The 19,057-nt window shown below is 39.9% G+C and overlaps 2 protein-coding genes across 2 annotated transcripts in view; both read left to right on the top strand.

Annotated features, from left to right (window-relative positions):
* Window positions 1–7,803, top strand: part of ttn.2 (titin, tandem duplicate 2) — a 165,167-nt gene extending 157,364 nt beyond the window's left edge. The window contains exons 218-220 of the mRNA XM_077002312.1: window positions 223–5,988; window positions 6,065–6,349; window positions 6,456–7,803. Coding sequence (XP_076858427.1) covers window positions 223–5,988; window positions 6,065–6,349; window positions 6,456–6,754 — 6,350 coding nt within the window. The 3' untranslated portion in view covers window positions 6,755–7,803. The remainder of the gene's footprint in view (window positions 1–222; window positions 5,989–6,064; window positions 6,350–6,455) is intronic.
* A 7,505-nt stretch (window positions 7,804–15,308) lies between these two features.
* The window catches only part of ttn.1 (titin, tandem duplicate 1), a 142,949-nt gene continuing 139,200 nt past the window's right edge, over window positions 15,309–19,057 (top strand). The window contains exons 1-4 of the mRNA XM_077002317.1: window positions 15,309–15,489; window positions 17,906–18,009; window positions 18,373–18,576; window positions 18,665–18,952. Coding sequence (XP_076858432.1) covers window positions 17,919–18,009; window positions 18,373–18,576; window positions 18,665–18,952 — 583 coding nt within the window. The 5' untranslated portion in view covers window positions 15,309–15,489; window positions 17,906–17,918. The remainder of the gene's footprint in view (window positions 15,490–17,905; window positions 18,010–18,372; window positions 18,577–18,664; window positions 18,953–19,057) is intronic.

Genomic DNA, 19,057 nt, shown 5'->3' with positions numbered 1-19,057 from the left:
CATAAAAAATCTTAATTCTCAGTGGAGAATGATGAGTAAAATATGAAGATGTTTTTTTCAGAGAGCACAGGAAACTGCAGTGTGTACACTGAAATATGTCTCCTATAAAAGGAATAAATTTAATATTAAATCATAGTCATTTTACAAACCTCTATGTTGCTGACATAACGTATTATGTGATATAATGACATAATGATGGATGTTTCTCTATCTCTTTTTTAGTTCCTGCAAAGGTTCACTTACCACTACATCTCCAAGGCATGGGTGCTGTTCATGCACTTCGGGGTGAGGTGGTTACCATCAAGATTCCAATCAGTGGTAAACCAGATCCTGCAATAACATGGCAGAAAGGACAAGAGATTCTGAATAACACTGCATACCATCAAGTAATTGTTACAAGATCCTTCACATCCCTTGTGTTCCTAAAGGGAGTACAAAGAAAGGATGCTGGGTACTATATCATTTGCGCCAAGAACCGGTTTGGTGTTGATAAACAGACAGTTGAACTTGATGTTGCTGATGTTCCTGAATCACCTAAAGATCTTAAAGTTAGTGAAATTGGCAGAGATACTATCACACTCACATGGACTCCTCCAGATAATGGAGGAAGTGAAATTACCAACTACATTATAGAGAAGTGCCCAGCCTCTGGTGACAGATGGATACGTGTTGCCCAGACATCTGAGGCTCAATATACTGTCATGAGTTTATTTGGAAAGACCAAATACCAGTTCCGTGTTATTGCTGAAAACCAGTTTGGTCTCAGTGAGCCATCAGCATCAACAGAGGCTGTGACAACAAGGGAAGATAAATACGTTACTAGAAATTATGATGAAGAAGTGGATGAAGCAAGAGAGGTTACAAAGGAGGAAGCACCTCATTCTAAGGTTAAGAATGTGCCTTCTCTTTACAAAATATCAGAGGAACTTGCACGGTGTGGACATTTTGGAGCTGTTCATCGCTGTGTTGAAATTAGCTCCAAGAAGACGTTCCTGGCTAAGCTGATTAAGGTGAAGGGTGCCGATAGAGAGCTGGTTGCAAGAGAAATTGAGACACTCAATATTGCAAGACACAAGAACTTATTGTATCTTCATGAATCATTTGACAGCTTGGAGGAATATGTTCTGATCTATGAATTCATATCAGGCATGGACATCTTTGAGCGTCTTGGAACAAATTTTGACCTCACTGAGCAAGAAATTGTTCGGTATATGAGGCAAGTTTGTCAGGCACTCAAGTTTTTGCATGGCCTCAACTACGGTCATTTTGATATAAGACCTGATAACATTGTCTATGCCACAAGGAAAAGCAGCATGATCAAGATTATTGAAATGGGCCAGGCAAGGCTGTTAACACCTGGAGAAAATATCAGAATTCAGTTCACTTCCCCTGAGTACTGTGCACCTGAGGTACACAACAGTGATTTTGTTACCACTGCTACTGACATGTGGTCAGTTGGAGTTCTTGCATATGTTCTTCTCAGTGGTGTCAATCCATTTGCTGCTGAATCATCTCAGAAAATGATTGAGCACATCTCCAATGCAGAATACATATTTGATAGTGAGGGATTCAAAGAAATCAGTACTGAGGGTATGGACTTCATTGACAGGCTGCTAACTAAAGAACGCAAACATCGCATGACTGCATCTGAGGCTTTGGAACATCCTTGGCTCAAGATGAAAATCGAAAACATCAGTTCTAAGGTTATAAAGACTTTGAGACACAGGCGATACTACCAGTCACTTGCCAAGAAGGAGTGGAGCACTGTAATTTCAGCAGCACGTGTTGCCTATGGTGGTGGTTACAGAAACCAGAGAAATGTTTCATTTGGCAGAGTGAAAATTGGACACCCAGAGCAAGGCCTAAGAGCAGGCCCAGTCATGCATGGCTCAGCTCAAGAAGGTGGTCATGTCCGATTTGTGTGCAACATTGAAAACTATGACAGAAACACACAGGTGACCTGGTACTTTGGCTCTCATAAACTGACAGCAAGTCATAAGTATGAAATCAACTATGCCAATGGAGTTGCAAGCATCTATGTAAAAGACATTGAACAACGTGACGATGGACTATACAGATGCCATGTTGTCAGTGAAGACAGGGAAGACAATGCCTACGCTGAGATATTTGTTGAGTGCGTGAGGTCCTATCGGGAGTACTTCCTGGGTCGCTCGCTTAAAAAGCCTAGGCGTAGAATTGACAAAACCAAACTTCTTCAAAGGCCTCCTGAGTTTACTCTGCCACTGTATAACCGTACAGCATACGTTGGTGAAGATGTACGCTTTGGAGTAACTATAACTGTCCATCCAGAGCCACAAGTAACTTGGCTAAAAGCAGGACACAGAATCAAACCTGATCCACAGAAATACACATTTACAAGCGACAAAGGTCTTTATCAGTTAATGATTCACAACATTGACCTTGAGGATGATGGTGAATACACTGTGGTAGCAAACAACAGGTTTGGTGAAGACAGCTGCAAAGCACGTCTAACTGTAACAACTCATGCTGTTGTTGAAGACACAATGAGACCAATGTTTAAGCGCCTCTTGGCAAATATTGAATGTGTTGAGGGACAAAGTGTCCACTTTGATTTGAGAGTGTCAGGAACTCCACCACCAACCTTGAAATGGGAAAAAGATGGCAAGCCTCTTGAATTCCGACCACAAGTCGAAGTTGTTCAACAAGATGTGGATTACTATGTTCTCCATATTAGAGAAACACTTATTGAGGACTCTGGCATTTATAGAGTCACTGCCACCAACACAGCTGGCTCAGCAAGTTGTCAAGCAGCACTGAAGGTTGAACGACTAACTTACACAAGGAGGGAATTCAGGAGTGAGGTTGAAAAACAGATTTATGTGCAAAATCAAATAGAAAAAACACTGAAAATGGCACAACAGTTCTCAGCAGCAGAAGTGACCACACTTAATCCTGCAGCACAAGAAGCATTGAAAGAAGCTGCTGAACTGTACAAGCCTGCCGTGAGCACAAAGCATGTAGAGGGAGAGTTTGACATATCTGACAAAGAGGATAAAGCAATAAGGAAAATTAAGGAGGAAGGCAGGAAGATTAGAATGCCTTATGAAATTCCAGATGCCCGTGTACATGATCCAACCATTCTTGAAGAGGACATGGGTATTAAACATTTTGTGCCTTTATCTGAGATGAAGTGGTATAAGAAACTCCGTGACCAATACGAGATACCTGAGCGCATGGAGAGAGTTGTGCAGAAAAGACAGAAACGTATTCGTCTTTCAAGATGGGAGCAATTCTATGTCATGCCACTCCCCAGAATTACAGATCAGTATAGGCCAAGGTGGCATATTCCAAAACTTACTCTAGATGATCTAGAAACTGTAAGACCAGCAAGACGATCACCATCGCCAGAGTCAGAAGTCTCCTTCAGGCTAAGAAGACGTTCTCTGGGTGATCTTTCAGATGAGGAGATCATCCAGCCAGAAGAAGATTACTTGACACGGAGGAGGATTGAAGAAGAGAGACAACAGCTTGAAGAAGAGCTTGAACTTGGATTCTCTGCCTCCCCTCCAAGTGGTAGTCCCGTCCGCTTTGAACTGTCTGCATTGCGCCGCCTATCACCCAGGGTTGTCCACAAAGCTGAAGTAAAACATGTAGAGGAGACCAAACATGTGGTAACAGCAGAAAAACATCATGGTTCTCCCCCACCCATTTCCCATTTCATGAGGAGGCGGAGATCCCTATCTCCAACATATATTGAACTGATGCGTCCTGTCTCTGAACTGATCAGACCACCTCGTGTACGTGTGTCCATGGAGCCTGAAGTAGGTGAGGCAATAGAGAGAAGGTCACCTACTCCTGAGAGGACACGTCCACGCTCTCCTAGTCCTGTGTCTCCTAGCAGGAGGTCTTCAAGGTCCTCTTCAAGATTTGAAAGATCTGCACGATTTGACATTATGTCTAGATACGAGGCAAGAAAAGCTGCCCTGAAATCTGAGCGGACGTATCAGGTTGTGACACAGCAACCCTTCAGTCTTGACCATGCACCCCGCATCACAGTTAGAATGCGCTCACACCGTGTCCCAAGTGGTCAAGACACTAAATTCACTTTGAATGTCCAAGCAAAGCCTGAAGCTGAAATTCAGTGGTTCCACAATGGGCAACTGATTCAAGAGAGCAACAAGTACCGCTTCACAAACATGAGTGGTGTTCTGACTCTCCATATTACTGATTGCCAGGCAGAGGATACTGGCACATATCGTGTGGTCTGCATAAACTCTAAGGGAGAAGCATCAGACTATGGAACTCTTGATGTGTCAGGAGGAGCCTTTACAACATACTCGTCAAGACGCAGAGATGAGGAGGCTCCAACACTATTTGTACCCGAAATAACAAAGACTGATTATTACCACACAACATCAATCAGGGCCTCTTCTGCCTCAAGAACACACCTAGAAATCAAAGAAAGCAAGACCAAAATGACTGAGAGACATGAAGTTTCTGCTTCTGAAAAATATGAGTCTGAAAGGCTTGCATCATCACCTATCAGGCATTCTTCTACTGAATACTTAACGTCTACTTCATATTCTTCCTCAGAAAGATATACGTCACTGGAATCTAAGACAAAAACTGAATCTACGTCTACAACAGCAGTAACTGCTAAGAAAGTCAAAGCCACTCTGTCAGCCAAAATACTGACCAAACCACAGTCTTTAACAGTGTCTGAGGGTGAGTCTGCAAGATTTACCTGTGACATCGATGGAGAGCCAGCACCAAGTGTCAAATGGATGCATGAGGGGCGTACTGTTATCACGTCCCATCGTATACAAGTGACAACGACACAGTACAAGTCTACATTTGAAATATCTTCAGTAGAATTTTCAGATGAAGGCAGCTACTCTGTTGTAGTGGAAAATTCAGCAGGAAGGCAAGAAGCAAAGTTTACCTTGACCATTCACAAACCAGCACCAAAAGAAAAGGTTGTTGCACCCTCCCAAGTCAAACCTGAAGCAGCAGTGAAATTACCTGAGCCTTCTGTAAAAACTCCAGTACCTTCTATGAAGTCACCAGAACCTTTGGCAAAATCTCCTGCACCTTCATCAACAGTTAAGTCTCCAGAGCCATCAGTCACATCTCCAGCACCATCAGTTAAATCTCCAGAGCCTTCTGTGAAATCACCAGAACCCACTGGTTTTAAGTCCCCTGAACCTCAGATTAAATCACCTGAGAGTGTCAAATCTCCAATAAAGGTAAAATCTCCTGAACCAGGGACTGTTGGGTCCAGAGTTAAGTCTCCAGTCCCAGTTGCTTCTCCCCCAGGAGTAAAGTCTCCTGAACCAGTTACACCCCCTCTGAAAGTTAAATCTCCCACAGGCCTGAAGTCTCCTGAACCAGTAGCTTCCCCGCCAAGAGTGAAATCTCCTCCTCCAGTTAAGTCTCCAGAGCCAACAACCCCACTACAAAGAGTTAAATCTCCAACAGGCATTAAATCTCCTGAACCAGTCGGTTCTCCACTGAGGGTTAAATCACCATTAGGCATGAAATCACCTGAGCCAGTCAGCCCTCTTCAGAGGATGAAATCTCCACCAACTGCAAAATCTCCTGAGCCAATAACATCACCCAAAAGGGTTAAATCTCCTCTTACTGTGAAATCACCAACTCCTTCTAAAGAAATGCCCCCAAAGATACTCCAGCAACTTAAAGCTGAAGCTTTTGAAGATAAGGTGAAGATGACTTGTGTTGCTGAGAGCTCTGTGAAAGAGGTTTTGTGGTACAAAGATAGCAGGAAACTAAACCAGAGTAATCACCACCAGATCCATACCTCTGCTGATGGCACTTGTTGTCTTTATATATCGGATCTGTCTGAGAGTGATCAGGGTGAATATTCCTGTGAAATGACTGGAGAAGGAGGAGCAGTCTCCAGAACATCATTCTCATTCGTTGGCCAAGTGTTCCAATCCATCTACAAAAAAGTAACAACTTTTGTGTCTACACATATGGCTGTTAAAGGTAAATACAGTTTCATATAAAATTCAGTTTATTATAGCATTAGTCCAAATACTAAAGATGTTTCCTCAATTTACAGGATCTAAGACCTATGAGGGAGCTGAATTGCTTATGAGGGAGAGTGCTGCAGTCAGCAGCATGCAAGAAGGCTTCTCTTCAAAATCCATTCATATGGAAAGTACTATGCAAGAGTCATTATTCAGCAGTTCCTCGATGGCTGAAATGAAGTTTGAAACAATGTCCATGTCCAGCATGTCCTCCATGACCTCTGAATCGGTGTATGCCATGAGCTCAAGCAGTGTAATGTCCAGTCATTCACATGCCGAGGAATCCGCAGTCAGAGCTAGTTTGCAGAGCGGTCAAGGTGAGTCTGGTTCCTCCTGGAGGTAATCACAGTTTTAGTATTCAAAATATTAATACCCCTTTGCATTATGAATTACGTATCTTGTTAATGGAATTCTGCTTTAAAGGTTCCGGTCCGAGAATTGAAGCCCTCCCCGAAGACATCAGTATTGAAACTGGAAAGGTTTTGACAGTAGCATGTGCCTTTTCTGGAGAGCCTTCACCTCACATTGAGTGGTCCCGTGGTGGAAAGGTGCTTCCGACCGCTGATCAGAGTGGGAGGTTCCACATTGACACAACTGAGGATCTAACCACACTCATCATCACTGGTGTAAAACAAAGCGATGCTGGCTTGTACACTCTCAAACTTTCCAATGAGCATGGATCTGACATGGCAACAGTCACCATCAGCATTCGATCACTGTAAAACTAATTATCATTTCAACTCCCTTGCCTTATTCAGTGCCTTTTTTATTTATTGAAAGAACAAAAGATAATATTTACTTGATAAATACCTGGATATCCGTTCCTGTAAATATGAACTATTTTTATACCAAACTTGACATTAATTTATGCCAAACTAGACTAAAGTCTAAAGTTGTTATAAAATGTGCCATATTGGATAATTATGACTAGGATTTTTGATCCATTTTTCTGTGACATGTACATAATGTATATAGCCGAATTTAACGGTTATGGGAAATGTATGAATTGTTATTTATGACAATATAACTGAAACAAATGGAACTAACTGTTTATCAGGAGAAAGTTTCAAATGAAACGAATACCCTGTTAAACCTGAAACTAAACTCCGTGCCTCAACAATAAGTTGAAGTCCTAAGATTGCCTCGACAGGTAGAGAGGCTCCCTGTTGAAGTTCTACTAAATCAGAGAGACAAAGTTATGCACTGTACATCTGTGCGTGCAGTATTGCTGTACTCAAATGAATTTATAACTTGATCATAAGACCCTGAGTGCTGTTTGCATCTTACCCTCATGTAAGCAGCACAACTGGGCCTTGTGTTCAGACTGACGATGTCATACCACCATTTTAATGACAGGCTCAAAGTGTGAGCGGCCTGCACTTATTGAGCTAAAATGTTTAATGTGCTCTATTTCTGACAAGGAACTGCTTGAATAGACCTTCAGAAGTAACACCACCTGGCCAATGTGGAAGGTCTATCTTGTACTTCCTTGCAGAAGCAGAGCCTCCTCTTGGAGGATTGCTTTGTTGAAATGTGTGTTTGTTTAGCTTTAGAACTCACCTTTACCGTTGTTGGGCAAATATCAAGTAAGTGTACCACAGTAACATCATCTGCTGTGCAAAGAACAAAAAACAAACGAATCAGCTGAAAGAACAACTATGTGCCCTTCACTTTGGTTTGATTTTATGTAGAATTGTAGTATTAATTTAAAATGCAACCTCCTTGAGTATTATTATAATTGATTCAATAAAGCATGTTTTCAGCACTAAAACAGTTCTTGTGTCTGTGTTCTTGGGATAGGCCTTACATCAAATCAAGGCAACTCTTACACTAAAACAGTGCTAGTCTTATACCTAAATATGTGGTAGCCTTATGCTAAATCAGTGGTAGTCTTTTACTAAATCAGTAGCATGATGACAGAATATGCGTTTATATCTTTAAACTAATGTAAAGTATTTTTATGTAACATTTGTAATATTACATGACACCATCTAATGTAACCTACATTACATTCACAAATTACATTTTGCTTACAGAATATTATAATCAACACTGTCAAAGGCTTAAGGAAGTAGAAAGTATGGGCCAGGAAAAACTTATGACATAAAAAACACACACACACACACACTATATATATATATATATATATATATATATATATATATATATATATATATATATATATATATATATATATATATATATAATATATATATAGTTATAATTATAAGCAGATTACATAGGCAGGTATATAGGCAGATTGTTCTAAGAGCAATCAATCATCTTAACCCATATTTCACCATTACAGCATTATCTAGTAAATATAAATACCATCAACCCCATACCAGTTGTGACTATTTTTAAACATTCAAATTCAAATAAGGTCGGGTGCATGAAGGGTTGGGAGACGTAGGGAAAAAATGCAGATACCACAATCATTGCTGCTATAAAATTGTATCTGGGAACTTTCTTATTCCACCACTAGGGGATGCTGTCTGCATTTGAAAGTTCCTACTCTCACGCGCGTTCTAATTCAAAACCACCTGGTTAATAAAGTTGGTGCTGAAGTAAAAGCTTTCCGCCCCACTTTGCAGAAAAGACTGGACTTACTTTCAAAGTAAGATGTCCCAAGGATACAATCATAGAAACTCTTAGTTTTATTTCTGACTACACATCACTTGAATTAAATTATTATTGGCTATTACATAGTCATAATGATGGAGGAGTTTGATCCGCTGTGGCGACCCCTAAACAGGAATAGCCGAAAGAAGAAGAAGACATAGTCATAATGTTTAATGGCATAATGTCATCATGTTTTCGATTAAGACATGGTTAGCATTGCAGCTGCAGGAGATAGCATTCAAACATACAAGAGTAAAGATGCTGACCTAAGGAGGTGCAATTGCTAGTGCCTTTCAGGGGATACGCCATGCTGTTTTGATGTGAGGATCAGAAGAATGATAACACTGTTAAGGGTATCGAAGCACATGTGGCATTCAAATCAGATTTTGCTTATGTGGTTGGTTGTATAATTACTTTTTTCATTACTAATTGCTAATTTTCTTCGGTGTTGGCTATTGTTAATGATTTGGGGTCTTTGATTTCTTTTGCTTGGTAGCTCATGTAAGCAAATACAAGAACACATTATTTTTCCCACTTTGTCTTGGTATAATTATCAAAAGAAGATAAATAATGTGAAGCTCCAAAGCAGGACCTTTGAGGTAACAAATTATCAGATCATTGTTTACAAACATCCATTCCCAATATGCTTCTTCCATGGCCTCAGCATTATCTGACTGTTGGCACTGTGTTGGTCTTGGAGTGATCCCCCATCCCTTTCCCCAGGAAAAAAAGCCAGTGTGACAGTTATGTGATTCCCAAACTTGGATTCAGAAGAGTGCAGCTGTCCTCGGGTGACACATGAGCTGTTGTCCTAGAGACTCTGCCCGAATGCAAGAGCCTGGTGAGTTAGACTAAAATGGCTGTCATGTAAATCATGTCTGAGGTCTCCAGTATGGACATTCTAAAATAACCTCCATCACATCCCTGTGTAGAAGCAAAAACAGTCAGTAACGTTCTGCTCTTATTCAGTGAGTGAAACTCACAAGGGTTCTGTTTTTTTCCTGCTTGTTTTGAGAATTTACCTTCTTATCAGGGTATAAAGTCAATAGTCCCACAAATTCCTTATAGCAATTAGCTCAATATATATCAATATTCACAATCATGAAAATAATATCGCAAAAGCTGTTCATCATGAATTAGTATCTGATATTTAAAATCTGATATCAAAGTTAAATAACAGAAAATTAAAACATTATGAAAAAAGAAAAAAAAAATCCTATTATGTCATTTCAAATGTGTTCATATAGTGATTTTTTCCACACACGTCATCAGAAAGCAGCATTACAAACGTTTGGGTCTAGGTTCCAAATGAGGAAACCAGCAGTGACATTGCTAAGGATAAACTTCCTGGGAATGAAGGGAGGAACCTTGGGAGGAACGAAGCTCCAGAGAGAACTCATCCTAGTTTAGCAGCCCAACTAATGAACAGTCCACACTCTCTATTTACTCCAGGCAGCCAGTTCAGTTCACATTCAGTTCACTACATTCAGTACGTGTACTAGCCATGACCACACACAACAAAATGTAACGTAGCCAGTCAATAAAGAAAAAAATCAGAGACCTCTTTGAAGTTCCTGTTGAGACGCATATTGAACTACTCTGTTTTATTTCAGTCTTCACAAATTGCCCAATAGGTCATTCTGTTACACATAACAGGCAGAGATCTGTCATCCAGTGTGGTAGAGAAAACACAAAACCTTTATTGAACACCATTAAATTATAACACCAAAGGTAGGGTGTTATCCCATTTTATACGTATTTGTGTCCTTTAGAGGTGCTCATTACCTTATCCATTATCAAGTTAGTAGCACCACCATAACTCCCACATTGGATTAATAGATTTATTTCTCTTCTCTACACTCTCTTAATGTAATACGATGTTTTCGGACATACAGGTTTTTCAACTCGGTTTTCAGCAGGGCTCTTTAAAAAGGAAGGATAAAGAATGTAACTTTGATCATCAAATTTCAACTCTTCCTCCAATTTAACATTGTTTTTGTAATATTATTATGTAATCCAGTATAGGTCATGGTGACTATATGGCTGATTATAGCGATTGTAGGCTAATCAAGACCACTCAGACTCACACTAGGACTCCCAGCATTTTCATTCCAAACTTTTTCTACCTGGCCCCCACCAGGGGGCAGTTCTGGGGACATTTGCATCCCATTAGGCCACCTTTTGTTATGTACATTCAGCCACTTATAGGTAGACGGGGAGTGGGTGATGCTGTGAAATATGTGGATTCATTGACTCAGATTGTATGTGGGTGTATATATATATATATATATATATATATATATATATATATATATATATATATATATACAGTTGTGATCAAATTTATTCAACCCCCACTGAAATAAAGTGTTTTGGCCAGTTTGACATTGATTTTGATCATTTCAGTCATCTTATTTACAATTATATCAAAGAGGCACTTATAAATTAGACAAACATAACATAATATTTATGATGGAATAACCACAAATGTCTTTACTGTGCTCACATCATTATCAGTTTTATTCAACCCCCTAGTGACATTATTTTTTAGTACTTAGTACAACATCCTTTTCCAGTTATGACAGCTTTCAAGCGTGAAGCATAGCTTGACACAAGTGTCTTGCAGCGACCTATGGGTATCTTAGCCCATTCTTCATGGGCAAAAGCCTCCAGTTCAGTCACATTCTTAGGCTTGCGCACTGCAACTGCCTTCTTTAGGTCCCACCAGAGGTTCTCAATTGGATTTAAGTCTGGTGATTGCGATGGCCACTCTAGAATGTTCCAGCCTTTCATGTTCAACCATGCTCTAGTGGACTTGGATGTGTGCTTCGGATCATTGTCCTGTTGGAAGGTCCAACGTCTCCCAAGCCGCAGGTTTGTGACTGACTCCATCACATTTTCCTCCAAGATCTCCTGGTACTGAAGGGAATTCATGGTACCCTGCACACGTTGAAGCTTTCCTGTACCATTAGAAGCAAAACAGCCCCAAAGCATAATTGACCCCCCGCCATGCTTCACAGTAGGCAAGGTGTTCTTTTGTTCATAAGCCTGGTTCTTCCTTCTCCAAACATAGCGCTGGTCCATTGTCCCAAACAGTTCTAATTTAGTTTCCAAAACCTGTTCCAAAACCTTTGTGGCTTGTCCACATGACTTTTGGCATACTGCAGTCGACTTTTCTTGTTCTTTGGAGTCAGCAAGGGGGTGCGTCTGGGCGTTCTGGCATGGAGGTCTTCGTTATGCAGTGCGCGCCTTATTGTCTGAGCTGAAACTTCAGTGCCCACATCTGACAGGTCTTTTTTCAGTTCCTTAGCAGTCACACGGGGATTTTTCTCCACATTACGCTTCAGGTAGCGCACAGCAGTCGCGGTCAGGATCTTCTTTCTGCCACGACCAGGTAACGTTTCCACTGTGCCCTTTAACTTGAACTTGCGAATGATACTTCCGATAGTGTCTCTTGGAATATTTAACAACTTCGCAATCTTTTTATATCCATTGCCATTCTTGTGAAGAGCAATAACCTCTTCTCTTGTCTTCTGGGACCATTCTCTTGCCTTCACCATGCTTGGAAACACACCAGTAGATGTCTAGAAGGAGCTGAGTATCACAGTCCTTTTAAATCTGCCTAATTGGTGCTTATCATGCTTGATTGCTGCTCATTGACATCCACAGATGTTTTCAATACCTGATGGAAAACACTGGAATGAACCTCTGTTCTTAGGAGTGGTAGTCGTAAAGGGGTTGAATAATTGTGTCAATGAAGAAATCACAAAAAGGCCATTTAATACTTTATGACAAAAAAAATTGATGCTATCTTAGTTGCATTTAGTTCCTCAACAAGTCCTTGTAAGATTTCATTATGAACACAATTACAAATGTGCACTGAATTCCATAAAACCCTTCGCAGCATTGGGGGTTGAATAAATTTGATCACAACTGTATATATATATATATATATATATATATATATATATATATATATATATATATATATATATATATATATATATATATATATATATATATATATGTGTGTGTGTGTAGGTGTATGTGTGGGTACATATATGAGTGTGTTGCACATATGGGATGAAGGTGTGTGGGTGTATGTGTGTGAGGGTGAATATATGGGAGGAATGTGTGTGGGTGTATATGTGTGTGAGGGTGTATATGTGTGTGTGGGTGGACACCATATTTTAGGCTGTTGTAGTCAGTGATTGTGTGAAGTGAAGGCACCTCTTCCAGAGGACCATTTCTTCTGGACCTGCATATTCCCACCCCACCTCCACCCCCACACATACAAACACACACACACAGGCATGTTACCCAGAGGTTGACAAGGTGGGCCTGCTGTCATGGCCTCACCCGTCTCCTCACCAATGTCTGTCCCTCAGTTTTTACTGTATTTTAGACATTGAGGGCTTCTGAGGGGACGGTGTGGATGAACACTGACCAGTGGCTGACCATGAACACTGACCCTCTTTTCTCTCCTCCTCTTTTCTCTGTATGGTCCACCTAACCTAAATTATTTTTATCACTATTGTACTGTATTGTACAGAATTGTTTTCTTTTGATTCTTACATAAAAAATAAAGTTGTCCTCCAAAGATGGGGGGGCAAAAAAAAAGAGAGTAGTGACTCTGAAATCTCTTCTGGTAAGATTTCCTAAATGTCCTATTTTTGTTTGCCGGTTATGGCTGTTGTGTTTTTGGAAGAGACACACTGTAAAAAGTACCATCTTGATAAGTTAAAATTGCTCAAGATTATTATTCTATTTTAAGTAGCTGAGGGTTTTTTTGTAAAAATTTATGTAAAATATCTTTACCTATTGGCAGTTTTTCAAAAGACAAAAACTACTGAAAATAAGGTAAAAAAAAAATCAGTGCCATTTTGAATAATCAATATGCCACTTATATGCCACTATAATTCAATGTTTGTGACTTCTTGCAAGAGAGCTTGCAGTCTCTTGTGGCAGGCAGCCAAAGGTGTGTATTGAAGCAGCCACCACCCACACCTGAGACACACCTCGTTTACATAACACTGGAGGTAAGAAGGGCTTATCACACCTGCAAACCTCTGCTTTTTGGAAATGCTTTGGTACGTTGCAGGGATGACTGCCTTTAGGCAAAGGTTGGGCCACTCAAGTTTAATGTATTTCTTCTCCAGCACAGGCCTCAGCAGGTTATGATCACATACATCTACTTGAATTCTTGCGTTGGCGCCAAATTGTTCATGGAGGGTTAATTTAAGGCCTATTCTGGAAACAACCAAAACAGACTGACACATTGTTTAGAGGTAAATATCCATTCAGGGGATAAAAGGAGACATCTCCATGCAGCAAAACATTGCAGGTGTAAAAATGTAGGTTTTAGCAAACCTTTGTTTTGACTAGATGGGTAAAATTAAACACTCGAGTAGCCAGCACTTAGTTAGCTGCTAGCTACCTAGGAAATAAGCTAGTTGGATATAAACTGTATATGACTGCAAATTACGTTTGTACGTGTACTTACAATGAAAAGATGAAAGTCTGGGGAAGGAACCGTTAATCACGTCTATAAGTGGATTTACTCTCAGGATTGCCAACCTTTCAAGATCACTTGGAGTGAGGTAAATAAACTTTTTTTTTTTCGAATTTTTTTTCGGCGTGAGAAATCGGAAGTGTGGCGTGAGAACGTGTGAAGACGGTCAAATGCGTGTGTCTCACGCTCAATGCGTGATAGTTGGCAACCCTGACTCTACAAATCTTATTCTTAATTATACATCTGATGCGGAGGGAACCTGCAGTGAGACAAAATGATTGAGATGTAAATCATGTCTGACCTTGTAGTGCAGTAGGAAAAGCTAATAAAACACACACAGAGAAATGTCAGCCAATAATTAATTATCTTACACATTTTAACAATGTTAACACAAATAACGCCACTGGTAAGAATTTATCATCATTTATCGTCAGGAAGGGAAATTTTGTGTGAGCTGTGGGAACGAACTGAGTTATTAGTGAACACTGAACAGTCAGATAATCTACTCAACTGAGTAACAGATGGTGTGAAAATCTTCCCCCTAGCTGCATCGTGGTGACAGTTGACTTTATTGTCGTTTTAATTCGAAAATTCTAAGCATGCAAAGTATTTAGGTTAAGAAAGCCTTGGGAACTTTAGTTGTTAGTAAAATCTTTAAAAACAAGGCAAGATTAGTAAGCATTATGTTGTCTACAGTTGTCTCTTCCTCAGGGGGGCAGGGGTTGGGGGGAGGGGGCGTTGCCTTGTCTTTGAGTGACAGGGACAGCCACGCTCTTCTTTTGGTCATTGACAGGTTAGGCTAATGCTTGCAATAAAAGCTTGTCCAAACAGCATGGTCAGTGCAAACTGGGCATAAACATGACTATTCGACAACACAAGTCCACAGAACTAATGTAGTAAATACCCCGAGTATGGCTGCTATCAGACATGTATTAACTTCAGTTGACAAGAGGAACCAGTGAGTGACAGGTGTAAGGTTGCATAAAATGCATCATTCTCCCATGATTCCATGGGCATGGGGACCAATGGGGAGTGTCTAAGGAGTGGCGATGCAGGCTAGGCTAGAGGTATAAAAAGTAAAACTACCAACTTAGCACTTCTGAGCAGTTGGTGCATTCCCAGCCTTGCCTCGGGTGTAGGGATTGCAAGGAAAAGCAAAACTACACGGTCTAGATCCTGTGTAGTTTTGTTTTTTGGGGACATACTGAGGCTCAACTGTTCTCACCTTGGATATTCTGGAAACATACTGGATAAGAGGATTGTTGCTGAGGCAGTAGCCTACTGGGCGCAGTCCCATCAGTTTAAGGCACCACTGTGAAACAAGTAAGTGCCATCTACCCTGTGGAAAGACAATTTCCTTTTTATTTATTTAATTTTGGATGATGCATGATATCATCGTTACCCTTCTAGGGCAAAACAGATCTGCCTTCACTGTCTTACTGTAATGCAATGTTTCGCTTATGATTTTCAGAGACTTCATGGGATGCTGCAGTCATTTAAAGTTGGTTTTAAAAACAGTGTCTGCAAAAAAATATTTATTTTTAACGTTCAAGGTTACTATATGGTGCAATGATTTCAGAAAAGCCAAGAATAGCCCGTGATAGCATTAGAGTGCTGTCCCAGCTGGGCCACAATGTCTTTTTAAGGGAATCAGCAGTAGGGCTATCAGTTGCACCTCCAGCTATGTGCCACATGGTGACTGTCAATCAAGTAAAGCGACTGATTATTTTTGGAGATTGCCATTTCTGTCGTATGGCATATCAATCCTCATATGTGAGATCTGAATTTACAGTTTACTTATGATTTCTTAAAATTTTTTATGTTTTTAATGAAGATTTGAGAAATCCTCTGATAGTGTGATGGCCGTAATGCTGGCAATATTAGGCCTATCCTCAGCTTCTGATCTTTATCATGTGGTTTATGATAAATGCTCTCAATTTTAATTCAAACTGATTAGAATTTAAATTGTCTGACATAATTAGATAAATCAAATTGCTGGTACCTACTAGTATGTTTTAGTTGAAACTGTTGCTGTTTTAAGCCTTTACATTAGCTTGTGTGTTGGTGTGTTGCTTATTTCTCAGTTTGCCTGATACATCTTGTGGTAGTGAAGGTAACCAGAATATAATTGATGTTAGTAGATTAAGTGTTTGGCTAAAATTGAAACCCTATGGCTAGTCATTTTCCTTATGATTTTAACCAGTTCTTGGTTGTTTTTTTCACTTTACATTAAATGGTTTTTATTTACTTCATTATGACTTGTTGATGTTTTGAGCATTCAGATATTTATGAGGGACTGATAGCATACGAGGCCTGTAGTATCTATGTGGTGTACATACTGTATATGAAAAGAAGCGCGGTAATGTTGCATTCTTTGAGTTCATAGAGGTCCTGTTTGATGTATGAAGCTTATTTTTTCTTTTATTAATATTTTAGAGTGGTGAGGATTATGTGCTGCTGAAATGCTCAACTTTTCTTTTGTTGTGCTCTGAACTCTGAATTATAGTCATCACACCAGGTTATTAAAAAAAAGTATTAATAATAAGGTGTACCGTAGAGACATGGGAGATTGTGTTTTTAGACAGTTTTACCCAACTGAGAGTATATTTTTTGTTAATTTTATACATGAAGTAAATTGATGTGACTGCATTTGATTTATTAGTCAGTGTAGGAAAATAACAGTAAGAATGAGCTGCTGAGTGAGCTTAAGAGGAACAAAAGAAATGTGTAGGCTATATTGAACCAGGTATGATTAATGTGCTCTTGGAGCCTGCATTTAATCTGGGGCTTATTAAATGTGGACCAACATGTGGACATATTCCATTACTTCTTAATATGGAGCAATGCAAATTAGCAATCATTTGTATATTATTTTTACTTAACAATGTATATGCAATATTTAAGGATGTCGAGATTTGAAAAAAGGTTTTTTGGGAGAAATGTGTTGTGATTTTCCAAAAGCTATTTAAATTATATTTTTTATATGATAATAATTATAAAATAATTTCACTCCTTAAAAATTGACATTCCATTTAATAAATATTATCAGAACTTTATTCAAATTTTGTTTAAAAAAAATAATTAACCAAATATACATATGCATCTTTCAATAATAACTGAACTGGTTAACACTTAATACTAGAGTGTACATTTTTCATATTCTACTGATTGTCAGTAAAATACTATGCTATTTACTCAGGCACGTTTTTCCTCAGTATTCACTGTACTATTTTAAAGAGTGTGCCTGAAACAAAGCTGATTGATGTATGTAGCCTAGGCCACGTGAATGCCATGTGCTTTAATGCTATTTTGTTTTAGTTTCTCAAAATGCATTAATATAACTTACTTATTTATTTTGCAGTTTCATAAATGCCTTTGTTGCTCATTAGGCCTTTTGTTATTGCGTCTGGGAAGGTGATTTGTTCCAAAGCAGGAGATCACAGCATGCAGTTGTACTTGCATGTCTGTAAGCTGTCAGTGGGGTGTTTATTTTGACACGCGGGCCCTTTGCTGCTACTGATCCCTCAAACTGCAGGCTGCTCAGAGCCAGCTGCAGGAGGGAGGTGCGAAGACTCCCGGTGTTTAGTGGGATAATACCTCTTAATCTAGCAAAAGCTTAAATATACATAGAAATATGAACAGCATTTTACTGGGTTGTTTGCTCTTTGTGAAATAAATGTGTTTGGAATATTAATGTTGTGCAGTTATTTATTCCTTGGTTTTTTTGTGTGTGTTTCAGGGTGCCTGTTACCATGACAACGCAGGCGCCAACGTTTACCCAGCCGCTTCAGAGCGTGGTGGCACTTGAGGGTAGTGCTGCCACGTTCGAAGCTCAAGTTAGTGGTAAGAAACCAAATCATACACATTCAAGCAGTTTTCCACACAAGACTGTTAATTGTGCCTGTATGAACAGAATAAATTGGTTTTACACAGATTGTATTTACAAACAAGGGTCTAGTAAATTTCCTATGAATACCTCAGTTGTTTAGGTTAACAACTAATGACAGTAGATAGTGGTATGATTGGCACTGTATTCCTTTAAGCAGCACATAAATGTTTAAACTGGATTGGGTTCTATTTTCTGGCAGTGAGTTATAGACATGCAGACAGTATGTATAAGTATAATTAGTCTAGTTTGCTGAAGTTTGGTTCTTGATGTGGCTACAGTCCCAACTACTATTGCTCATGAGGCCCTCTCTCTTCCAGGTAATCCAGTTCCTGAGGTGAGCTGGTTTCGTGATGGCCAGGTTCTTACTGCTGCCGCTCTGCCCGGCGCTCAGATCTCGTTCAGCGAAGGCCGCGCTGTTCTGAGGATCTCTGCCGTGACAGTCGCACACAGCGGAAGATTTTCTGTGAGAGCCACCAATGGTGCTGGACAAGCCACTAGCACCGCTGAACTCCTGGTTACAGGTGACTCAATGACTCTGTTCATAAAACAGCATGTTCCAACTATTGACATCATCAGAGTTAGTGAATATGTAAAATGTTTTCTTTACAGCGGAAACAGCGCCACCGTCTTTCATTCAAAGACTTGAGAACATGACAGTGAGACAAGGAAGCAGTGTAAGACTGGATGTTCGTGTTACGGGAATCCCTACACCTGTGGTAAAGTTCTACCGAGAGGGAGCTGAGATTCAGAGCTCCGCTGACTTCCAGATTGTTCAGGATGGAGACCTTTACAGTTTGTTGATAGCTGAGGCCTTCCCTGAAGACTCTGGAACCTACTCCGTCAATGCAACCAACAGCAGCGGACGTGCTACCTCTACTGCTGAACTACTGGTTCAAGGTATATTTACAGACATTTAGCAATAAAGCGTTTATCCCCTGATCACTTGGTTGGGGTTATTACTTCAGCATGGGTGGTCTATTAATGGTGTATTATTTCACGAAT

Source organism: Brachyhypopomus gauderio, chromosome 4, assembly GCF_052324685.1.
Source record: "Brachyhypopomus gauderio isolate BG-103 chromosome 4, BGAUD_0.2, whole genome shotgun sequence".
In the NCBI taxonomy this organism is placed as follows: domain Eukaryota; kingdom Metazoa; phylum Chordata; class Actinopteri; order Gymnotiformes; family Hypopomidae; genus Brachyhypopomus; species Brachyhypopomus gauderio.
The sequence above is the reverse complement of the archived record's forward strand: the minus strand, read 5'-3'. Positions and strand labels throughout refer to the sequence as shown.